General features: G+C 46.0%; 1 protein-coding gene across 3 annotated transcripts in view; it reads right to left on the bottom strand.

The window, feature by feature from the left end:
* Positions 1-20,946, bottom strand: part of LOC144479589 (homer protein homolog 3-like) — a 78,151-nt gene extending 57,205 nt beyond the window's left edge. For 2 of the 3 annotated variants that reach the window (XM_078198484.1, XM_078198486.1), the window contains exon 1: positions 20,865-20,940. In XM_078198484.1, the coding sequence (XP_078054610.1) occupies positions 20,865-20,869 (5 nt within the window). In that variant the 5' untranslated portion in view covers positions 20,870-20,940. Of the gene's footprint in view, positions 1-20,864 lie in introns of all 3 variants that reach the window. The other variant, XM_078198485.1, reaches the window with a different exon arrangement.

Raw genomic sequence — 20,946 nt, 5'->3', positions numbered from 1 at the left:
GGTCATTTGAGAGAGTGTGAGTTGAAAACAGAAAACTGAACTGCCTGTGCCCAAAGAGGTGCCTGTCGTTGTAGTTCCGGCTTACAGGAGTCCTGTAGAAGAGCCACAAACAGAGGAGTTACGCTCCTAAACAAAGATTTGGAAACCCCCTGAAAGACTTGATTTATAATTGACTAAATTCACGTACTAAATGTTTAATGATCTTGGACTGTCTAAATTGAGTATTGACGGTTGTATAAAGGGACGAGGAGGGGGAGGGATGTGGTGATTGTCCCTTTAAGCATCCATCTGCAGGGTAAGGGTCACATGACCCAGGGAACCAATCAGGGAGCAGGTTGGGGGGAAATCACACTGGTTAGCTTGGGATTCTGTTCCAGAACTTTCTGGGAAGCTGGCTGGCAGCCATGAGGCTGCAAGTCTCTGTATTATAATTGCATGTAAATATGAACAGTTATTTACCTAACTGGTAAACAGGAATTATTACAGAACCATAATTGGTTTCCTAAATGATTAAAAGCTCTGAATGTTTCCCTGATTACAAACAGCCTCTCAATTGTTGTGATTGAAATCCAGTTTTCGCCAAGCGAGCAGAAGCAGCTCACACCAGATCACTGAGAAGAGGTGGCTTCAGGAGGGAGCTCTCTCCTTTACTCTGGGCCACTGGTTTGAAGAGCTTTCTATGTTCCTCTTTGGTATAAAAAAGCAACAGCAGAAGACCTTTTGGCTAAGATCAAGTGTAGTATGGATCGGCTGCACTTGGTCGAGGTCATTAGGTTACACTGAAGCTTCATATGTTACATAGGAAGCAATTTTTAAAAGCGGCATCTCGGCCTTTTGGCTAAGATGCAAATGAGCTCAAGTCTTGGAGGAGGAACCTCCCCCTTCTCCAATCAGCTTGGCTCATGTAGATCAGGCCCAGGACAGGGTGGTTTGGTCGCTCGCCCTGTCTTGTCAGCCTGGATCTGAAATGTCTCAACTTGTTGAGACTCTGAATTGGATTTGATTTGATTGAATTGGAAAGTACAAAAAAACAGCAGAAGTCTGACTCTGATTCTGTGTGAATTTGACCCCAGGTTAAAATAAGATCTCAATCTGGGAGCATTGTAAGATGGTGACTGGGCAGTTAATGCCAATAGGGAACTGATTGGACCATCGCAGAAGTATCTGCCGTTTTTCTCAAGCTGCACAGAAAGAGTCAAATAATATTTGTTGCTATGGGTCCACCCACGCCCCCCTCCCCCCCCCCCCCCCCCCAGACAGGACACAGCTGCTGTGAGGGTCGGGATTGCCCAGTTCAGGTTTAAAGAGGTCAGAGCACAATCCCTGTGGAAACATTCCACTCCTTGACCTACTAAAAGTGACCAGTGACAGTGACTCCCACTCATTCCCCCCCCCACAGTGGCCCCTCACTCTTCCCTCCCTCCGACAGTGGCCCCTCACTCTTCTCCCCCTCCCCCACCCACAGTGGCCCCTCACTCTTCCTCTCCCCCCCCCCCCCCAGAGTGGCCCCTCACTCCTCCCCCCACAGTGGCCCCTCACTCCTCCTCCTCCCCCCCCCCCAAAGTGGCCCCTCACTCCTCTCTCCCCCCCCCCCCCCCACAGTGGCCCCTCACTCCTCTCCCCCCCACCCCACAGTGGCCCCTCACTCTTCTCTCCCCCCCCCCCCCCCAAGTGGCCCCTCAATCTCCCTCCTCCCCCCCACCGGTGCTCCCTCGCACAATGTCCTGCGGTGACCCTGCTCTCTCCTTGCCTCCCCCAATGTCCACGGCTCTGAGATTTCTCAAAGCCACAATTATAAAAAGCAAAGCAGAATTGAGAAGCTGTTGTCCTGGTTTCTAATCCCCAACTGGGCTGAGTGTCTTGTGACATTCAGAAGTCACGTGTGTAAAGATCTGTGTTAAACAGAAAATTATTTGTGTCAGGCAGAGGGGGAGAACACAAAGTGCTGATCTTCACAGGGCTCGGATACACTCACACAGGAGAAATACTCACTCTGAGGGACAGCAGGACAGAGAAAAAGAGAATGGACAAGTGGGTGAGAGACAGGGAGAGGAGGGAGCAACACATGCAGAGCAAGCGAGATGCAGCGGGAAACAAGTACAGAGGGAAAGAGAGAGATATGGAAATAGAGGAAGAGAGAAATATTGTGTCAGGCTAAGGGACAAGGGTCAGGAACAAAATGAATGGCTGAGAGACACAGAGAACTTTGAGCCTGCTGCTTCTGACAGAGGGAGTGTGGAGGATATAGTTTGTCATTTGCCCATTGTGCAGCCCATCCTACAATACGGATTAAAGTTATGTCCTTTGTCCCTGGGATTGAGAGGATATTGTGGCTATTAATTACAGTCCCTGGCTTGAGTGACGGTGCAAACCCCTCACATTCTCCAACACCAGCCTCTTAGAAAGAATATTAGATTCACAAAGGCAGTCCTCTCTAGAATATTCACACCGATGGCTGTGTGGATTCCACTGACTCTTGTTGCCGACTCCCCAAAATACTCATGACCGACCAAGATTGGAGATGGATTTACTCTGGAATTGAAATAGGTCGAAGTATAGACAGAAACCGACACTGTATTGATGAGTTACAAAGAAGGGAATCGTCCAGGGTTCCTGTTCCTGATCACTATCCAGTGATCCCTGGGTTAGAGAGAGGGGGGAATCGTCCATGGTTCCTGCTCCTGATCACTGTCCAAAGATCCCTGGGTTAGAGAGAAAGAGGGGAAATCAGCCATGGTTCCTGCTTCTGGTCACTGTCCAGTGATCCCAGGGCTAGAGAGAGAGAGAGGAAATCAGCCAGGGTTCCTGCTCCCTGTCCAATTATCCGGTGTTACAGAGGTGGGCAATCAGCCAGGGTTCCTGCTGTTAGGGTTTCTAGCTGTGAATCAAAGTATTCCTGGAGGTTTTATCACGACTTGCCCCCACACTCCAGCCATGAGTTGGCCAACACATCCATCCTTGTGACGTACTGACTTCCTACTCCATTAGAAAGCAAAAAGACTCATTATCCAATTGGATGACACTTGACTGTTAGCTAAAGAGCTTTTTTAAAATCCATTTTCAATATTTTTATATCTGGTAAAATTCACTTTCTTTTTGTGACTGAAAGTCTGAAGTGCTGAAAACGTCCTTGTATCTGATCCTGCACTGGGTCCCTCTGGACATTCACTTCAAGCCGTTCTCCAATGTTCTCCAGGAGGGCATGTGGCATGGATTAAACAAATCCAAAATGCTTTGTCAACCATTTTCACCTCGCAGTCTAACACATTCAGTATTTACTCTGTGCCACAGGTCTTCTCTACTGCTCCATTTTGATCACAGTGAATCCTCCTCTGTCCAATCATACTTGCTATTTATAATCCAGATACACTCTTAGCAACAATTAGTTGCCATTTGCCTACTTTTTGTGTCTCTCAGGAGTTCCTGATGCACTGCCTCTTCCTCTATTTACACTCCCAAAGCGCCTTAATGTGTTACAACCATCTCGCTGTAAGCAAACTAACCCAACCTGTGGGCGGCACGGTGGCACAGTGGTTAGCACTGCTGCCTCACAGCACCAGGGACCCGGGTTTGATTTCTGGCTTGGGTCACTGTCTGTGCGGAGTCTGCACGTTCTCTCCGTGTCTGCATGGGTTTCCTCCCACAGTCTGAAAGACGTGCTGGTTAGGTGCATTGACCCCAACAAGCGCCTGAGTGTGGCGACTCGGGGAATTTCACAGTAACTTCATTGCGGTGTTAATGTAAGCCTTATTTGTGACTAATAAATAAAAACTTAACCTTAAAAGCTCCAGAGTCATTTACTGGACAGAGGGAGCTATTCAGCCAATCAAGTCCATGCCAGCTCTCTGTACAGTGATCCAGTCTGTCCCAATACCCCGCTCTATCTCCGGAGTCCTCTAAGTGAATTTTCCTGAAGTGTCCATCCAATTTCCTTTTAAATCATTCATCGTCTCCACTTCCACCATTCTCATAGGCAGAGAGTTTCAGGTCATTACCACTGGCTGCGCAAAAAGGTTCTCCCTCACGTTCCCCCTGGATCTCTTGCCCAAAACGTTTAAACTGTGACATTAAGTCTATATTGCCTCACCTTGTCCCTGCTGCTGAAATGTATCACCTCACACTTCTCATTCCATCTGGCACTTGTCACTCCATTCTCCTGGTCTATCTGTGTCCTGTTATAGTTGATTTGTATCATCCTCACTGCCACTCCTCAGAGTTTTGTGTCTTCAGTAAATTTATAATTTCAAGGAACATCACTGTCCACCATCCTCCAGTATAAAAAACAGCCATCTATCACCAATCGCTGTTTCTGCCCCATCTCCAGCTCTGTTGATTCGAATTACTCGCTTTGTTATAGATGAAGACAGTATTCTTTTTAAAAAGCAACCCACTCGTTATTAGAATCTGTAACAGAAACATATTTTCCAATTGCTGCACTTCTGACTAGACAACTATTTCAACTCAGATGTTCCATCCATTCCACAATCAGACTCTGTGAGCAGAATGGCACTGCCTTCTACATCCAATGGTGGGTTAGTAAAATTAAGACAGGTGCTTTGGTAATTCACGTTAAATATAAAATAGCCACTATAGTTAGACTGCATCACTGCTAGAATTACAGCCCAGACAACTCTAATCAGACAAAAATTGATCCAAGTGATGGAATTACGAAGAGGGCTGAGTGAAAGCTTTATTGACGTGGTTTTTACGAAGGAACTTTACGGAGAGAAAATCACGAGGTGGAGAGGTTCAGGGAGGGAATTCCAGAGCATACAAAGAACAATACAGCACAGGAACAGGCCCTTCGGCCCTCCAAGCCCGCGCCGCTCCCTGGTCCAAACTAGACCATTCTTTTGTATCCCTCCATTCCCACTCCGTTCATGTGGCTATCTAGATAAGTCTTAAACGTTCCCAGTGTGTCCGCCTCCACCACCTTGCCTGGCAGCGCATTCCAGACCCCCACCACCCTCTGTGCAAAATACGTCCTTCTGATATCTGTGTTAAACCTCTCCCCCCCTCCGCCCTCACCTTGAAGCTATGACCCCTCGTGAACGTCACCACCGATCTGGGAACAAGCTTCCCACCGTTCACCCTATCTATGCCTTTCATAATTTTATACACCTCTATTAGGTCACCCCTCATCCTCCGTCTTTCCAGTGAGAACAACCCCAGTTTACCCAATCTCTCCTCATAACTAAGCCCCTCCATACCAGGCAACATCCTGGTAAACCTCCTCTGCACTCTCTCCAAAGCCTCCACGTCCTTCTGGTAGTGTGGTGACCAGAACTGGGCGCAGTATTCCAAATGCGGCCGAACCAACGTTCTATACAACTGCAACATCAGACCCCAATTTTTATACTCTATGCCCTGTCCTATAAAGGCAAGCATGCCATATGCCTTCTTCACCCCCTTCTCCACCTGTGACGTCACCTTCAAGGATCTGTGGACTTGCACACCCAGGTCTCTCTGCGTATCTACACCCTTTATGGTTCTGCCATTTATCGTATAGCTCCCCCCTACATTAGTTCTACCAAAATGCATCACTTCGCATTCATAGAAATCATAGAAACCCTACAGTACAGAATGAGGCCATTCGGCCCATCAAGTCTGCACCGACCACAAACCCACCCAGGCCCTACCCCCATATCCCTACATATTTACCCACTAATCCCTCTAACCTGCGCATCTCAGGACACTAAGGGCAATTTTTTTTAGCATGGCCAATCAACCTAACCCGCACATCTTCATCTGGATTGAACTCCATCTGCCATTTCTTTGCCCAAATTTCCAGCCTATCTATATCCTTCTGTACCCTCTGACAATGTTCCTCACTGTCTGCAAGTCCAGCCATTTTCGTGTCGTCCGCAAACTTACTGATCACCCCACTTACACCTTCTTCCAGATCGTTTATATAAATCACAAACAGCAGAGGTCCCAATACAGAGCCATGCGGAACACCACTAGTCACAGGCATCCAGCCGGAAAAAGACCCTTCCACTACCACCCTCTGTCTTCTGTGACCAAGCCAGTTCTCCACCCACCTAGCCACCTCCCCCTTTATCCCATGAGATCCAACCTTTTGCACCAACCTACCATGAGGGACTTCATCAAACGCTTTACTAAAGTCCATATAGACAACATCCACGGCCCTTCCCTCATCAACCATTCTAGTCACTTCTTCAAAAAACTCCACCAGGTTAGTGAGGCATGACCTCCCTCTCACAAAACCATGCTGACTATCGTTAATGAGTTTATTCCTTTCTAAATGCGCATACATCCTATCTCTAAGAATCTTCTCCAACAACTTCCCCACCACGGACGTCAAGCTCACCGGCCTATAATTACCTGGGTTATCCTTCCTACCCTTCTTAAATAACGGGACCACATTAGCTGTCCTCCAGTCCTCTGGGACCTCACCTGTGTCCAGTGACGAGACAAAGATTTGCGTCAGAGGCCCAGCGATTTCATCTCTCGTCTCCCTGAGCAGCCTTGGATAGATTCCATCAGGCCCTGGGGATTTGTCAGTCTTTATATTCCCTAAAAAACCTAACACTTCCTCCCTTGTAATGGAGATTTTCTCTAACGGGTCAACACTCCCCTCCGAGACACTCCCAGTCAACACATCCCTCTCCTTTGTGAATACCGACGCAAAGTATTCATTTAGGATCTCCCCTACTTCTTTGGGCTCTAAGCATAGTTCCCCACTTTTATCCCTGAGAGGTCCAATTTCTTTCCCTGACAACCCTTTTGTTCCTAACGTATGAATAAAATGCCTTGGGATTCTCCTTAATCCTGTCTGCCAAGGACATTTCGTGACCCCGTTTTGCCCTTCTAATTCCTTGTTTGAGTTATTTCCTACTTTCTTTGTACTCCTCCAGAGCTCCCTCCGTTTTTAGCTGCCTGGACCTAACGTACGCCATTCTTTTCTTTTTGACCAATCCCTCAATTTCCCTGGTTATCCACGGTTCTCGAATCCTACCCTTCCTATCCTTTTTTACAGGCACATGCCTGTCCTGCAGCCCTAACAACTGTTCCTTAAAAGACTCCCACATGCCAGATGTGGATTTACCCTCAAACAGCCTCTCCCAATCAACAGATGCTAATTTCTGCCTAATCCCATTAAAGTTAGCCTTCCCCCAATCCAACACCTTACCCTTGGGACACCACTCATCCTTTTCCATCACTATCCTCAAGCTAAATCCTACAGCCCAGACAGTTAAATAGATGGCCGCCAATGGTAGAGAGATTAAAACTGAGGGCCAGAAACTGAGCAGCACAGAGATCTTGGCTCGGGAATAGTGAGGCCATGAAAGAATTTAAGCGCAAGAATGAGAATGTTAAATTGGAGGAATTACCAGACTGAGAGACTGAGGGTGGGATTTTCCTGTCCTGCCCACCATGGGAATTGTAGCGGGCGGGGGCGGATCATGCAAAAGGTCCATTGACCTCGGGCAGGAATTCCCGGCCTTGGGGCAAGTGCGGATGGAAAATCCCACCCTGAGTATTTATTGTCAATAAGACACCGTGCAATGAGGTTATGTAAAAATATTTCTGAAAAGTCTGAACCCATTTCGGGTGCTCAAATCTAATGATCCTTTGTTTTTCCTAATCTTTTCACCCTGTTGGAATTGGTTTCTGCTGTTAAAGTTCATTTATTAGTCACAAGTAGGCTTACATTAACACTGCAATGAAGTTACTGTGAAAATCCCCTAGTTGCCACACTCTGGCGCCTGTTTGGGTACACTGAGGAAGAATTTAGCATAGCCAATTCACCTAACCAGCACGTCTTTTGTACTGTGGGAAGAATCCAGAGCACCCGGAGGAAACCCATGCAGACACTGGGAGAACGTGCAGACTCCGCACAGACAGTGACCCGAGCCGGGAATCTAACCCGGGGCCCTGGCTGTGAGGCATCAGTGCTAACCACTGTGCCACCCCTATCCCAATTGGCCGAATAGCCTCCCTCTGTCCAGTAAATGAGTCTGGAGTTGTTGGTACAGGAAGTGAAATTGACATGGGTGTGACTGAGGTTGGGTTAGTTTGCTTAGAGCGAGATGGTTGTAACACATTAAGGCACTTTGGAAGAGTAAATGGAGAAGAGGCAGTGCATCAGGAACTCCGGTTCTACAGAGAAGGAGTTGAGCTGTCACTGAGAATCTGCTGTGTATCCAGTAAGTCAAAGGCTATTTTTCCTAAAGTTTAAAATAGTTTTGGAATTTGTGATAAAATTAATATCTCAAAGAAAGTAAGTAATTGAATAAAATAGTTAAGTAATTGATTAATATTCATATGGCAGGACAGGTGATGTGTCAAGGCAGCAGTAGATGGGAGCTGATGGATACCAGTGTTATCCAGGGCAAACACATCTGCAGTAAGTATCTGCAGCTTGAGGAGTTTTGGCCCAGATACATTGAGCTAGAGGCTGAGATGTGGGCAGGTGAGAGTTACCTGGATGCTTTGTTTCAGGAGGCGGTCATACCCCTTCGGATAGGGTATTCTGGTTTGGAAAGTGGTCAGGGAGTGTGACTGGAGCTGAGGCAGGTAAAGGGACCCAGGGGGCAGGAGTGTCAGCGTCTGTAATTGTCCAAAGGTTTGAGGTTCTTTCAGCTTGTTTGGATGAGAGTGGGGGCTGCCAGGGTAGATGAACTGACTGACCATGGCACTGTGGTTCAACACAATAAGTCTCACAACACCAGGTTAAAGTCCAACAGGTTTATTTGGCAGCACTAGCTTTCGGAGCCTCAAGCTCCTTCTTCAGGTGAGTGAGGACTTGTGTGCTGCCAAATAAACCTGTTGGACTTTAACCTGGTGTTGTGAGACTTCTTACTGTGCCCACCCCAGTCCAATGCCGGCATCTCCACACTGTGGTTCAAGGAAGCCATTTAAGTGGGAGAAGCACATAATGTAGTGATAGTAGGGGACAGTATAGTGAGGGGGATTGACATTGTTGTCTGTAGCAAGGAGCAAGAGTCCAGATGGCTGTGTTGCCTGCCCGATGCCAGGGTTCAAGACATCTACTCAGGGCTGGAGAGGATCTTGCAGTGGGAAGGGAAGGATCCAGTGGTCGTGGTCCATGTAGTTAACCAGCCTCCCATCCATTGACACTGTTTACACTTCCCGCTGCCTTGGCAAAGCAGCCAGCATAATTAAGGACCTCACGCACCCCGGACATTCTCTCTTCCACCTTCTTCCATCAGGAAAAAGATACAAAAGTCTGAGGTCACGTACCAACCGAATCAAGAACAGCTTCTTCCCTGCTGCTGTCAGACTTTTGAATGGACTTACCTTGCATTAAGTTGATCTTTCTCTACACCCTAGCTATGACTGTAACACTACATTCTGCACTCTCTCCTTTCCTTCTCTATGAACAGTATGCTTTGTCTGTGTAGCGCGCAAGAAACAATACTTTTCACTTTATGTGACAATAATAAATCAAATCAAAAATCAAATTCAATGATATAGGCGGGGTGAGGAAGAAGGTTCTACAGTCAGTACGAGGGGCTAGAATCATAGAATCCCTACAGTGCAGAAGAAGGCCATTTGGGCCATTGAGTCTGCACTGTCAACAATCCCACCCAGGACCTATCCCCGTAACCCCACATATTTACCCTGCTAATCTCCATGACACTAAGGAACAATTTAGCATGACCAATCCACCTAACCTGCATATTTTTGGACCAGGTACCAAATTAAGAAGCAGAATCTCAAAGATAATCACTTCTGGATTATTACCCGAGTCACATGCAAATTGATATAGGACAAATAAGATTAAAGAGATTAAAGTGTGTCTCGGGGAGTGGTGTAGGGAGAAGTGGATTCCAGTTTGTGAGGCACTGGCATCAGGACGGGAGAAAGTGGGATCTGCACCATTGGGACGGCCCATACCTGAACTGTGCTAGGGCTGAGAGAACGTAGAAAAGCTACAGCACAAACAGGCCCTTCAGCCCACAAGTTGTGTCGGTCATGTCCCTACCTACCTAGGCCTATATATAGGCTTACCTAAAACCTTCAATCCTATTAAGTCCCATGTACTCATCCAGAAGTCTCTTAAAAGACCCTATCGAGTTTGCCTCCACCACCATTGACGGCAGCCGATTCCACTCACCCACCACCCTCTGAGTGAAAAACTTACCCCTGACATCTCCTCTGTACCTACTCCCCAGCACCTTAAACCTGTGTCCACTTGTAGCAGCCATTTCAGCCCTGGGAAAAAGCCTCTGAGAATCCACCCGATCTATACCTCTCAACATCTTATACACCTCTATCAGGTCACCTCTCATCCTTCGTCTCCCCAAGGAGAAAAGACCAAGCTCCCTCAACCTATCCTCATAAGGCATGCCACCCAATCCAGGCAACATCCTTGTAAATCTTCTCTGCACCCTTTCAACAATTTCTACATCCTTCCTGTAATGAGGCGACCAGACTGAGCACAGTACTCCAAGTGGGGTCTGACGAGGGTCTTATAAAGCTGCATCATTATCTCCCAACTCCTAAACTCAATCCATCGATTGATATTCCAGCGAGCTGCATAACTAGGGAAGTAGAGAGAGTTTTAAACTGAATGGTGGGACAAGGGATCAAATTGGAGGAGATGTGATAAATCAGAGAGTAGAGACAAGGCAAGAGAGAAAGGTATAAATATGGGAAATGGCAAATAGACCGTGGCAGGCAGGGACATGGAGTACAAATCTACAAGTAAATCAGCAGATAAGGCTAGAGGTTACAAAAATAATAAAAGGACAAACTCTGTATCTAAACATACGTAGCATTCAAAACAAAACGGATAAACTGATAGTGCAAATAGAAATGAACGAGTATGATCTGATAGCCATTACAAAGACACGTGGATGAACAGAGGGATCTGGGTGTCCATGTGCATAGATCCCTGAAAGTTGGCACCCAGGTTGATAGGGTTGTTAAGAAGGCGAACGGTGTGTTAGCTTTTATTGGCAGAGGGATTGAGTTTCGGAGCCAGGAGGTCATGTTGCAACTGTACAAAACTCTGGTGTGGCCGCATTTGGAGTATTGCGTACAGTTCTGGTCGCCGCATTATAGGAAGGATGTGGAAGTCTTGGAAAGGATGCAGAGGAGATTTACCAGGATGTTGCCTGGTATGGTGGGAAAATCGTATGAGGAAAGGCTGAGGGACTTGAGGTTGTTTTTGTTAGAGAGAAGAAGGTTAAGAGGTGACTTAATAGAGGCTTACAAGATGATCAGAGGATTAGATAGGGTGGATAGTGAGAGCCTTTTTCCTCGGATGCTGATAGCTAACACGAGGGGACATAGCTTTAAATTGAGGGGTGATAGATATAGGACAGATGTTAGAGGTAGGTTCTTTACTCAGAGAGTAGTAAGGGCGTGGAATGCCCTGCCTGCAGCAGTAGTGGACTCGTCAACATTAAGAGCATTCAAATGGTTATTGGATAAACATATGGATGATATTGGAATAGTGTAGGTTAGATGGGCTTTAGATTGGTTTCACTGGTCGGCGCAACATCGAGGGCCGAAGGGCCTGTACTGTGCTGTAATGTTCTATGTTCTAACTACAGGATGACAAGGACTAGGTCCTGAATATTTCGGGGTATGTGACATTTAGGAAGGAAAAGGTGGAGGGGTGGCTCTGTTAATTGATTCAGGAAACCACGGTGGGTTGAGGTGAGAAATAATCAAGGCAAGAAGAGTCACTTGTGGGAGTGATGTACCACCAACCCCCCCCCCCCCCCCCAAAATCATAACTACACAAAAGAAGAGATAATAGAAAGTAAATAGGGAATGCGGGAAAAAAATCATCCATCACGCCCAACTCCCCATCCCCTTCCCTTGCAGAAGATGCAACACCTGCCCCTTTACCTCCTCCTGACTCACCACTCAGGGCACCAATTTCAGGTGAAGCAGCGTTTCACTGGCTGCTCCTTCTATATGGTTTATTGTATTCACTGCTCCCAATGCAGTCTTGTCTTACACTGGGGAGGCTAAACACAGACTGGGTGACTGCTTTGCAGAACACCACTACCATGACTCCAACCTTCCTATTGCGTGCCATTTTAACTCAGAACTTTGCTCCCATGCCCACTTGTCCATCCTTGGCCTGCTGCAATGCAGTAAGAAGTTTAACGACACCAGCTTAAAGTCCAACAGGGTTTATTTGGGAGCAAAAGCCACACAAGCTTTCGGAGTGCTGCTCCTTCTGCAATGCTCCAGTGAAGCCCGGCGTAAGCTGCAGGAGGAGGCTCTCATCGTCCAATTGGGCACATTGCAGTCTCCACTCAACACTGAGTTCAACAACTCTCGGCTGTGAACTTTCTCCTCCACATTAACCATTTTTTAACGTCCCAAACATATTTGTTTCAATGCAAGCCGCACTGCCCATTCTGCCCTGCCGCCCCATCAACCTGGTCGTCTGTCTCTTGTTCTCAACATTGCTATACTTGTGTTGTAATCTCATCCTGCTATAGTATAGTATCGAGCAGACTTATCCCTCTCTCAGTTCTGATGAAGAGCCAAACAGACTCGCAATGTTAATTAACTCTGCTTCTCTCCCTACAGCTGCTGCCAGACGTGCTATGTTTTTCCAACATTCTCCGTCTCAGTATTTTACTTATTTTTAAGAGATAACGGAAGCTTATCAGAAAGGTATGACATGGGGGAATTTAATCTACTGGGAAAAATCGGATGGCAAAGGTAGTGTAGGTCAGGAGTTCATAGAATGTTTTGGGAGAGTTTCCTAGAACAGCACGTTCTGAAGCCAATCAGAGGACCGGTGATACTAAACCTAGTATTGTGCAATGAGATAGGATTCATTGATAACCTCACAGTAAGGGAACCTCTAGGTAGAAGCGATCATAATATGATTGAATTATATATTCAGTTTGAGGGAGAGAAAAGTCAGTTCAAGACTAGTATTTTAAACTTAAATAAGGGCCTGAAAGCGGAGCTAGCTCAAGTGAACTGGCTTCCATACTTAAGGGATACATCAATAGAGGTTCGGTGGCAGACATTTGAAGGGATATTTCAGAATATACAGATTAGACACATTCCAAATGAAAGAAAGATTCCAAGGTCACCCATCATCTGCGATTAATTAAAAAAGTTGAAGACAGCATTAAACGTAAAGAAAAGCATATAATTGAGCAGAAGAGTGGCAGGGGACTTTCACAGTAACTTCATTGCAGTGTTAATGTAAGCTTACTTGTGACACTAATAAATAAACTTAAAGGTTAGAAGATTGGCGAGAATATAAAGAACAGCAAAGAATGACAAAAAGATCGAGGGAAACAAGACTAGAGTACGAGAGAAAGCTAGCGAGAAATATAAAGATGGAAAGACTTTCTATAGATATTAAAATAAGAGCCAGCATTGGGCCTATAGAAAGTCCGTCTGAGGAATTGATCATGGTGAGTAGGGCTACGGCGGATTAGTTAAACAGGTATTTTGCGTCAGTCTTCACTATAGCGGACACAAATAACATCCCAGAAATAGTTGAAAATCAGGAACTGGAAGGAACTCAGGAATATTATAATCACCAGGGAAGTGACATTGAGCAGAGTGTTGGGCCTAAAGGCTGACAAATCCCTAGGTCTGGAAGGACTTCAGCTGAAGGTCCTGAAAGAAATGGCTAACGAGATTGTTGATGCGTTGGTTTTAATTTTCCAAAATTACCTAGATTCAGGGAAGGTTCCATTAGATTGGAAAATAACAAATATAACTTCATTATTCAAAAAGGGAGGGAGACAGAAATCAGGAAACTACAGGCCAGTTAACATCTGTCATAGGGAAAATGTTGGAAGCCATTATTAAAGATGTTATAACAAGGCACTTGGAAAAATTCAAGCAATCAGCAGAGTCAACATGGTTTTGTGAAAGGGAAATCATGTTTATCCAATATATTAGAATTCTCTGAAGATGTAACATATACTGTGGATAAAGGGGAACTGGTGAATGTACAGTCCATTAGCTTTCTTGAAGACATTTGATAAAGTGCCACTTCAAAGGTTAAAGCAGAATATAAAAGTTTATGGTGTAGGGAGTAACATATTGGCATGGATTGAAGGTTGACTAGCTAACAGAAAACAGTCGGCATAAATGGAGTGTTTTCTGGTTGGCAGGTTGTGACAAGTGGTATGCCCACATGATCAGTGCTGGAACCTTCTTTCTTTACAATTTATATAACTGACCTGGATGAAGGGAGAGCATTTGTTAAATTTGCGATGACACAAAAGCAGGAGAGTAAATTGTGAAGAGGCCATAAGGAGCCTACAAATGGACACTTTTTTATTCTTTGATAGGTTAAATGAGTGGGCAGAATTCTGGCAAATGGTGAATAATGTGGGCAAAAGTGAAATTATCCATTTTGGTTGGAAGAATGAAGATTATCTAAATGGTGAGAGGTTGCCGAGCTCTGAGTTACACAGGGATCTGGATGTCCTAGTGCATGAATCACAAAAGCTGGTACACAGATACAGCAAGTAATTAGAAAAGGTAATAGAAGGTTATTGTTTATTGTGAGGGGAATTGATTACAAAAAGTAGGGAGATTATGCCTCAGTTGTACAAGGCATCGGTGAGACCACATCTGGAGTATTTTGTACAGTATTGGTCTCTTTATTTAAGCAAAAATGAAAATGCATTAGAAGCAATTCCGAGAAGGTGTACTAGACTAATCCCACCCATTCCTGTTATATCTTGTGAGGAATAGTTGAACAGGTTAGGTCTATATTTACTAGAGTTTTGAAGAGTAAGAGGCAACTTGATCAAAATCTTTAAGATCGTGAGGCATATTGACAGGGTGGATGTGGTGAGGATGTTTCCCCTTATTGGTGAATCTAGAACTAAGGGTCACTGTTTAAAAATAAGGGAAAACTCATTTAAAACAGAGATTAGGAGAATCTTTTTCTCAGAAGAGTGGTGAATCTCTGAAACGCTCTTCCTCAAAAGGTGATGGAAGCAGAATCTGAATATTTTTAAGGTGGAGCTGTACAGATTTTTTATTAACAAGGGGGTTGTTGCAGATAGGGAGGAGTCTGGGCTTGAGATTGCAATCAGATCAGCCATGTTCTTCTTGAATGGTGGAGCAGGCTCGAGGGGCTGAGTGGTGCACTCCTGTTCCTAATTCATATGTTCATAATTTCATATACAGAAACCAGATTAGAACATAGAACATTACAGCGCAGAACAGGCCCTTCGGCCCACGATGTTGCACCGACCAGTTAAAAAAAAAACTGTGACCCTCCAACCTAAACCAATTTCTTTTCGTCCATGAACCTATCTACGGATCTCTTAAACGCCCCCAAACTAGGCGCATTTACTACTGATGCTGGCAGGGCATTCCAATCCCTCACCACCCTCTGGGTAAAGAACCTACCCCTGACATCGGTTCTATAACTACCCCCCCTCAATTTAAAGCCATGCCCCCTCGTGCTGGATTTCTCCATCAGAGGAAAAAGGCTATCACTATCCACCCTATCTAAACCTCTAATCATCTTATATGTTTCAATAAGATCCCCTCTTAGCCGCCGCCTTTCCAGCGAAAACAATCCCAAATCCCTCAGCCTCTCCTCATAGGATCTCCCCTCCATACCAGGCAACATCCTGGTAAACCTCCTCTGCACCCTCTCCAAAGCCTCCACATCCTTCCTGTAATGTGGGGACCAGAACTGCACACAGTACTCCAAGTGCGGCCGCACCAGAGTTGTGTACAGTTGCAACATAACGCTACGACTCCTAAATTCAATCCCCCTACCAATAAACGCCAAGACACCATATGCCTTCTTAACAACCTTATCTACTTGATTCCCAACTTTCAGGGATCTATGCACACATACACCTAGATCCCTCTGCTCCTCCACACTATTCAAAGTCCTCCCGTTAGCCCTATACTCAACACATCTGTTATTCCTACCAAAGTGAATTACCTCACACTTCTCCGCATTAAACTCCATCCGCCACCTCTCGGCCCAACTTTGCAACCTGTCTAAGTCTTCCTGCAAACTACGACACCCTTCCTCACTGTCTACCACACCACCGACTTTGGTGTCATCAGCAAATTTGCTAATCCACCCAACTATACCCTCATCCAGATCATTAATAAATATTACAAACAGCAGTGGCCCCAAAACAGATCCCTGAGGTACACCACTTGTAACCGCACTCCATGATGAATATTTACTATCAACCACCACCCTCTGTTTCCTATCCGCTAGCCAATTCCTGATCCAATTTCCTAGATCACCCCCAATCCCATACATCTGCATTTTCTGCAGAAGCCTACCATGGTGAACCTTATCAAACGCCTTACTAAAATCCATATATACCACGTCCACTGCCTTGCCCCCATCCACCTCCTTGGTCACTTTCTCAAAAAACTCAATAAGGTTAGTAAGGCACGACCTACCTGCCACAAAACCATGCTGACTATCACCTATCAATTCATTACTCTCCAAATAACTATAAATCCTATCCCTTATAATTTTTTCCAACATCTTGCCGACAACAGAAGTGAGACTCACCGGTCTATAATTCCCGGGGAAGTCTCTGTTCCCCTTCTTAAACAATGGGACAACATTCGCTAACCTCCAATCTTCTGGTACTATACCAGAGGCCAACGACGACCTGAAGATCAGAGCCAGAGGCTCTGCAATCACTTCTCTTGCCTCCCAGAGAATCCTTGGATAAATCCCATCCGGACCAGGGGATTTATCTATTTTCAGACCCTCCAGAATATCCTGCACATCCTCCTTATCAACTGTAATACTGTCTATTCTACTCCCTTGCAACCCAGTGTCCTCCTCAGCTATATTCATGTCCCCTTGCGTGAACACCGAAGAGAAATATTGGTTCAATGCTTCACCAATCTCCTCCGGTTCCACACATAACTTCCCTCTGCCATCTATAACTGGCCCTAAACTTGCCCTAACCAACCTTCTGTTCTTGACATACCTATAGAACGCCTTAGGATTCTCTTTAACCCTATCCGCCAAAGTCTTCTCATGTCCCCTTTTAGCCCTTCTAAGCTCGCTCTTCAACTCCCTCTTAGCCAATCTAAAGCTTTCTAGTGCACTACCCGAGTGCTCACGTCTCATCCGAACATAAGCCTCCTTTTTCTTTTTAACCAACAAAGAAACTTTTTTGGTGCACCACGGTTCCCTAGCCCTACCAATTCCTCCTTGCCTGACAGGGACATACCTATCACAGACTCGCAGTAGCTGCTCCTTGAAAAAACTCCACATGTCGGACGTTCCCAGTCCCTGTAATCTCCTAGTCCAACCTATGTTTCCTAATTCTCTCCTAATAGCCTCATAATTACCCTTCCCCCAGCTAAAACCACTGGCCCGAGGTTCATGCCTATCCCTTTCCATCACTAAGGTGAACGTAACCGAATTGTGGTCACTATCACCAAAATGCACACCAACTTCCAAGTCTAGCACCTGGTCTGGCTCATTTCCCAGCACCAGATCCAATATAGCCTCACCTCTAGTTGGCCTGTCTACATACTGAGTCAAAAAACCTTCCTGCACGCTTTGAACAAAAACTGACCCCTCTAACGAGCTAGAGCTATAACAATTCCAGTCAATATTAGTCAAGTTAAAATCCCCCATAACAATTGCCCTATTACTTTCACTCCTAAGCAGGATTGACTCCGCAATCCTTTCCTCAACCTCTCTAGAACTTTTAGGAGGTCTATAAAAGACTCCCAACAGGGTGACCTCTCCTCTCCTATTTCTAATCTCCGCCCATACTACCTCAACAGATAAGTCCTCATCAAACCTCCTCTCTGACACTGTGATACAATCTCTGACCAATAATGCTACCCCTCCCCCTCTTCTACCTCCTTCCCTACTTCGACTAAAACATTTGAACCCCGGGACCTGCAGCATCCATTCCTGCCCCTGCTCTATCCATGTCTCTGAAATAGCCACAACATCGAAGTCCCAGGTACTGATCCACGCTGCAAGTTCACCCACTTTATTGCGAATACTCCTGGCATTGAAGTATACACATTTCAAACCCTGCTCCACCCACCTCTGCAATGCCACAGATTGTCTGTGTTACTCTGCAGTTAACCTCATGTTTTTCCTCTCCTGGGAGTGTTTGATGGGGGACAGTGTAGAGGGAGCTTTACTCTGTATCTAACCCCATGCTGTACCTGTCCTCGAGTGTTTGATGGGGACAGTGTAGAGGGAGCTTTACTCTGTATCTAACCCCATGCTGTACCTGTCCTCGAGTGTTTGATGGGGACAGTGTAGAGGGAGCTTTACTCTATATCTAACCCATGCTGTACCTGTCCTCGAGTGTTTGATGGGGACAGTGCAGAGGGAGCTTTACTCTGTATCTAACCCCGTGCTGTACCTGTCCTGGGAGTGTTTGATGGGGGACAGTGTAGAGGGAGCTTTACTCTGTATCTAACCCTGTGCTGTACCTGTCCTAGCAGTGTTTGATGGGGACAGTGTAGAGGGAGCTTTACTCTGTATCTAACCCTGTGCTGTACCTGTCCTGGGAGTGTTTGATGGGGACAGTGTAGAGGGAGCTTTACTCTGTATCTAACCCCGTGCTGTACCTGTCCTGGGGGTGTTTGATGGGGACAGTGTAGAGGGAGCTTTACTCTATCTAACCCCGTGCTGTACCTATCTTGAGAGTGTTTGATAGTAACAGCGTACCAAGCGCTTTGTTCCGCATCTAATCCCCTGCTGTACCCGTCTAATCACTGTCAATTTCAAACGTTTACATTGTTCAATAATCAATTCTATTATTATCTTCACACGAGAATGTTGAACGCATTGGGATAAGTGCATCTGATGCTCAGAAATGCCAGCTTAGCCAATTAGTTGGGAAACAACGTTCCCTTTCCCAGCCATCATAGAGTTGATATAAATTTGAGTGTTTAATTCCAAAGTTATTTTAAACATTAACAATCAGTCAGGCTCTATATTGCAAAGATTTGAGCCTCAAACCGGCAGTGGATGTTGGTGTATGAGAGCAGGAGAAGATCCAAGTAACCAGAAACTCTACGGACAGATTCAATCATTCCAGAGTTTTATTTAACTCAGATCCACAAATGGATGTTCAAAATAAAAGTACGTTAATTTTTTTGAACAAGGTTATAATTAACAAATCACGTGATGATGGGGCAGGGGGCGTCATCCGGGGGCCACGAAGAGAAGTCTCAACCAAAGCAATTAACAGCAAGAGGTGCCTTGCTTAGAGTTGAATCATTTCAAGAACGAGCCCTCAGTGAGGTGTTCTAGTTTTGGTTAATGAAGGTTACCAGGGATAAGAGTGAAATATAGAGCAGGCCAACACTCCCAATGTAGTACTGTGCAGGTTAGGGTGCATTAGCCATGCTAAATTCTCCCTCCGTGTACCTGAACAGGCGCCGGAGTGCGGCAACTGGGGGATTTTCACAGTAACTTCATTGCCGTGTGTGAATGTAAGCCTACTCGTGACAAATAAATAAACTTTTTTTTGCTACATGGTCAGAGCTGCTGCTTTTCAGATGAGACATTAAACCTAAACCCCATCTGCTCTCTCTCAGCTGGGTCTATTTTGTGGAAGGACAGGAGAGTTCTATTTGATGTGCGGACAAATATTTCTTCTTCAATTCACATTTCTAAAAAAACTGATCTGGCCACTGTCACACCAGTCTTTCGGGAGTTCACTCTGCAAGAATTGACTGCCACGTTTCCTATATTACATCAGTAATTACACTTCAAAAAAGCACTCATTGGCTGTAAACCAGCTTGGGACGTGCAGTGACCATGAAAAGCATGAGATAAATACAAATCTTGCTTTCTTTCATAAATAGTTCACAGGGCAGAAGGGGGTGGGACAAATCTACATAACTTTGTTACAAAAGATTTACAGTATCAGTTCAATTCACAATCAGGCTACAAAAGAATTCACTGTTTTCACCGATATTGGAATTATTGATCCAAAATTCCTCAAATCTACATCAGAAGCGGAGCTGTGAGCAGTGATGGCAGGAAGGGAATCCTCTCTGAGTTGTCTCACTGCCCAAACCCCTCAGACAGGCTGGGACTGAGAGTGATGTCCTGTTCCAGAGCCCAGCTCATCCCAGAGTGAAAGCTGCAAACAAACTTCTCCCAGTCTGCCCATCCTCACTCCAAATCACAGCCTTTCATCACTGCTCTGGCTCTCTCCCTCCCTCTGGCTCTGACACACTCTCTCTCTAACTGTTCCTCACTATCTCTCTCTCCACTTTCCTCCCTCCCTCATCCCGTCCCTATCTCTCCCTCATCCCCTCTCTATCTCTCCCTCATCCCTCCCTCCCTCTCCCTCATCCCTCCCTCCCTCTCCCTCATCCCTCCCTATCTCTCCCTCATCCCTCCCTCCCTATCTCTCCCTCCCTCCCTATTTCTCCCTCATCCCTCCCTATCTCTCCCTCATCCCTCCCTCCCTATCTCTCCCTCATCCCTCCCAATCTCTCCCTCCCTATCTCTCCCTCATCCCTCCCTCTCTATCTCTCCCTCATCCCTCCCTCCCTATCTCTCCCTCATCCCTCCCCCTCAACCCTCCCTCCCTATCTCTCCCTATCTCTATCCCTCCCTCATCCCTCTCTCTCTATCTCTCCCTCATCCCCTCTATCACTCTCCGGTCCGTTATTCCTTTCCCGCTCTCCCTCCCCCCTCACTTTTCCTCTCTCTCTCCGCTCCGTTATTCCCGCGCTCTCTCTCTCTCACTTTTCCTCACGATCTCATTCCCTCTCTCGGACTTTCTCCCTCACTTTTCCCTCACACTCTCGGCTCCGTTATTCCCGCTCTCTCTCTGGGACTTTCCCTCTCCCTCCCTCTCCCTCACTCCCCCTCTCCCTCTCCCTCACTCCCCCTCTCTCACTCCCTCTCTCCCTCTTACCCCATGTTCAGCTCCAGGAGCCGTTTCCTTTCTCTCCGTTTCCGCGAGTCGCGCCGCTCCGACTCCCGGCGCCGGTTCCCCG

This window comes from Mustelus asterias, chromosome 26 (assembly GCF_964213995.1).
Source record: "Mustelus asterias chromosome 26, sMusAst1.hap1.1, whole genome shotgun sequence".
Lineage (NCBI taxonomy): Eukaryota > Metazoa > Chordata > Chondrichthyes > Carcharhiniformes > Triakidae > Mustelus > Mustelus asterias.
The sequence above is the reverse complement of the archived record's forward strand: the minus strand, read 5'-3'. Positions and strand labels throughout refer to the sequence as shown.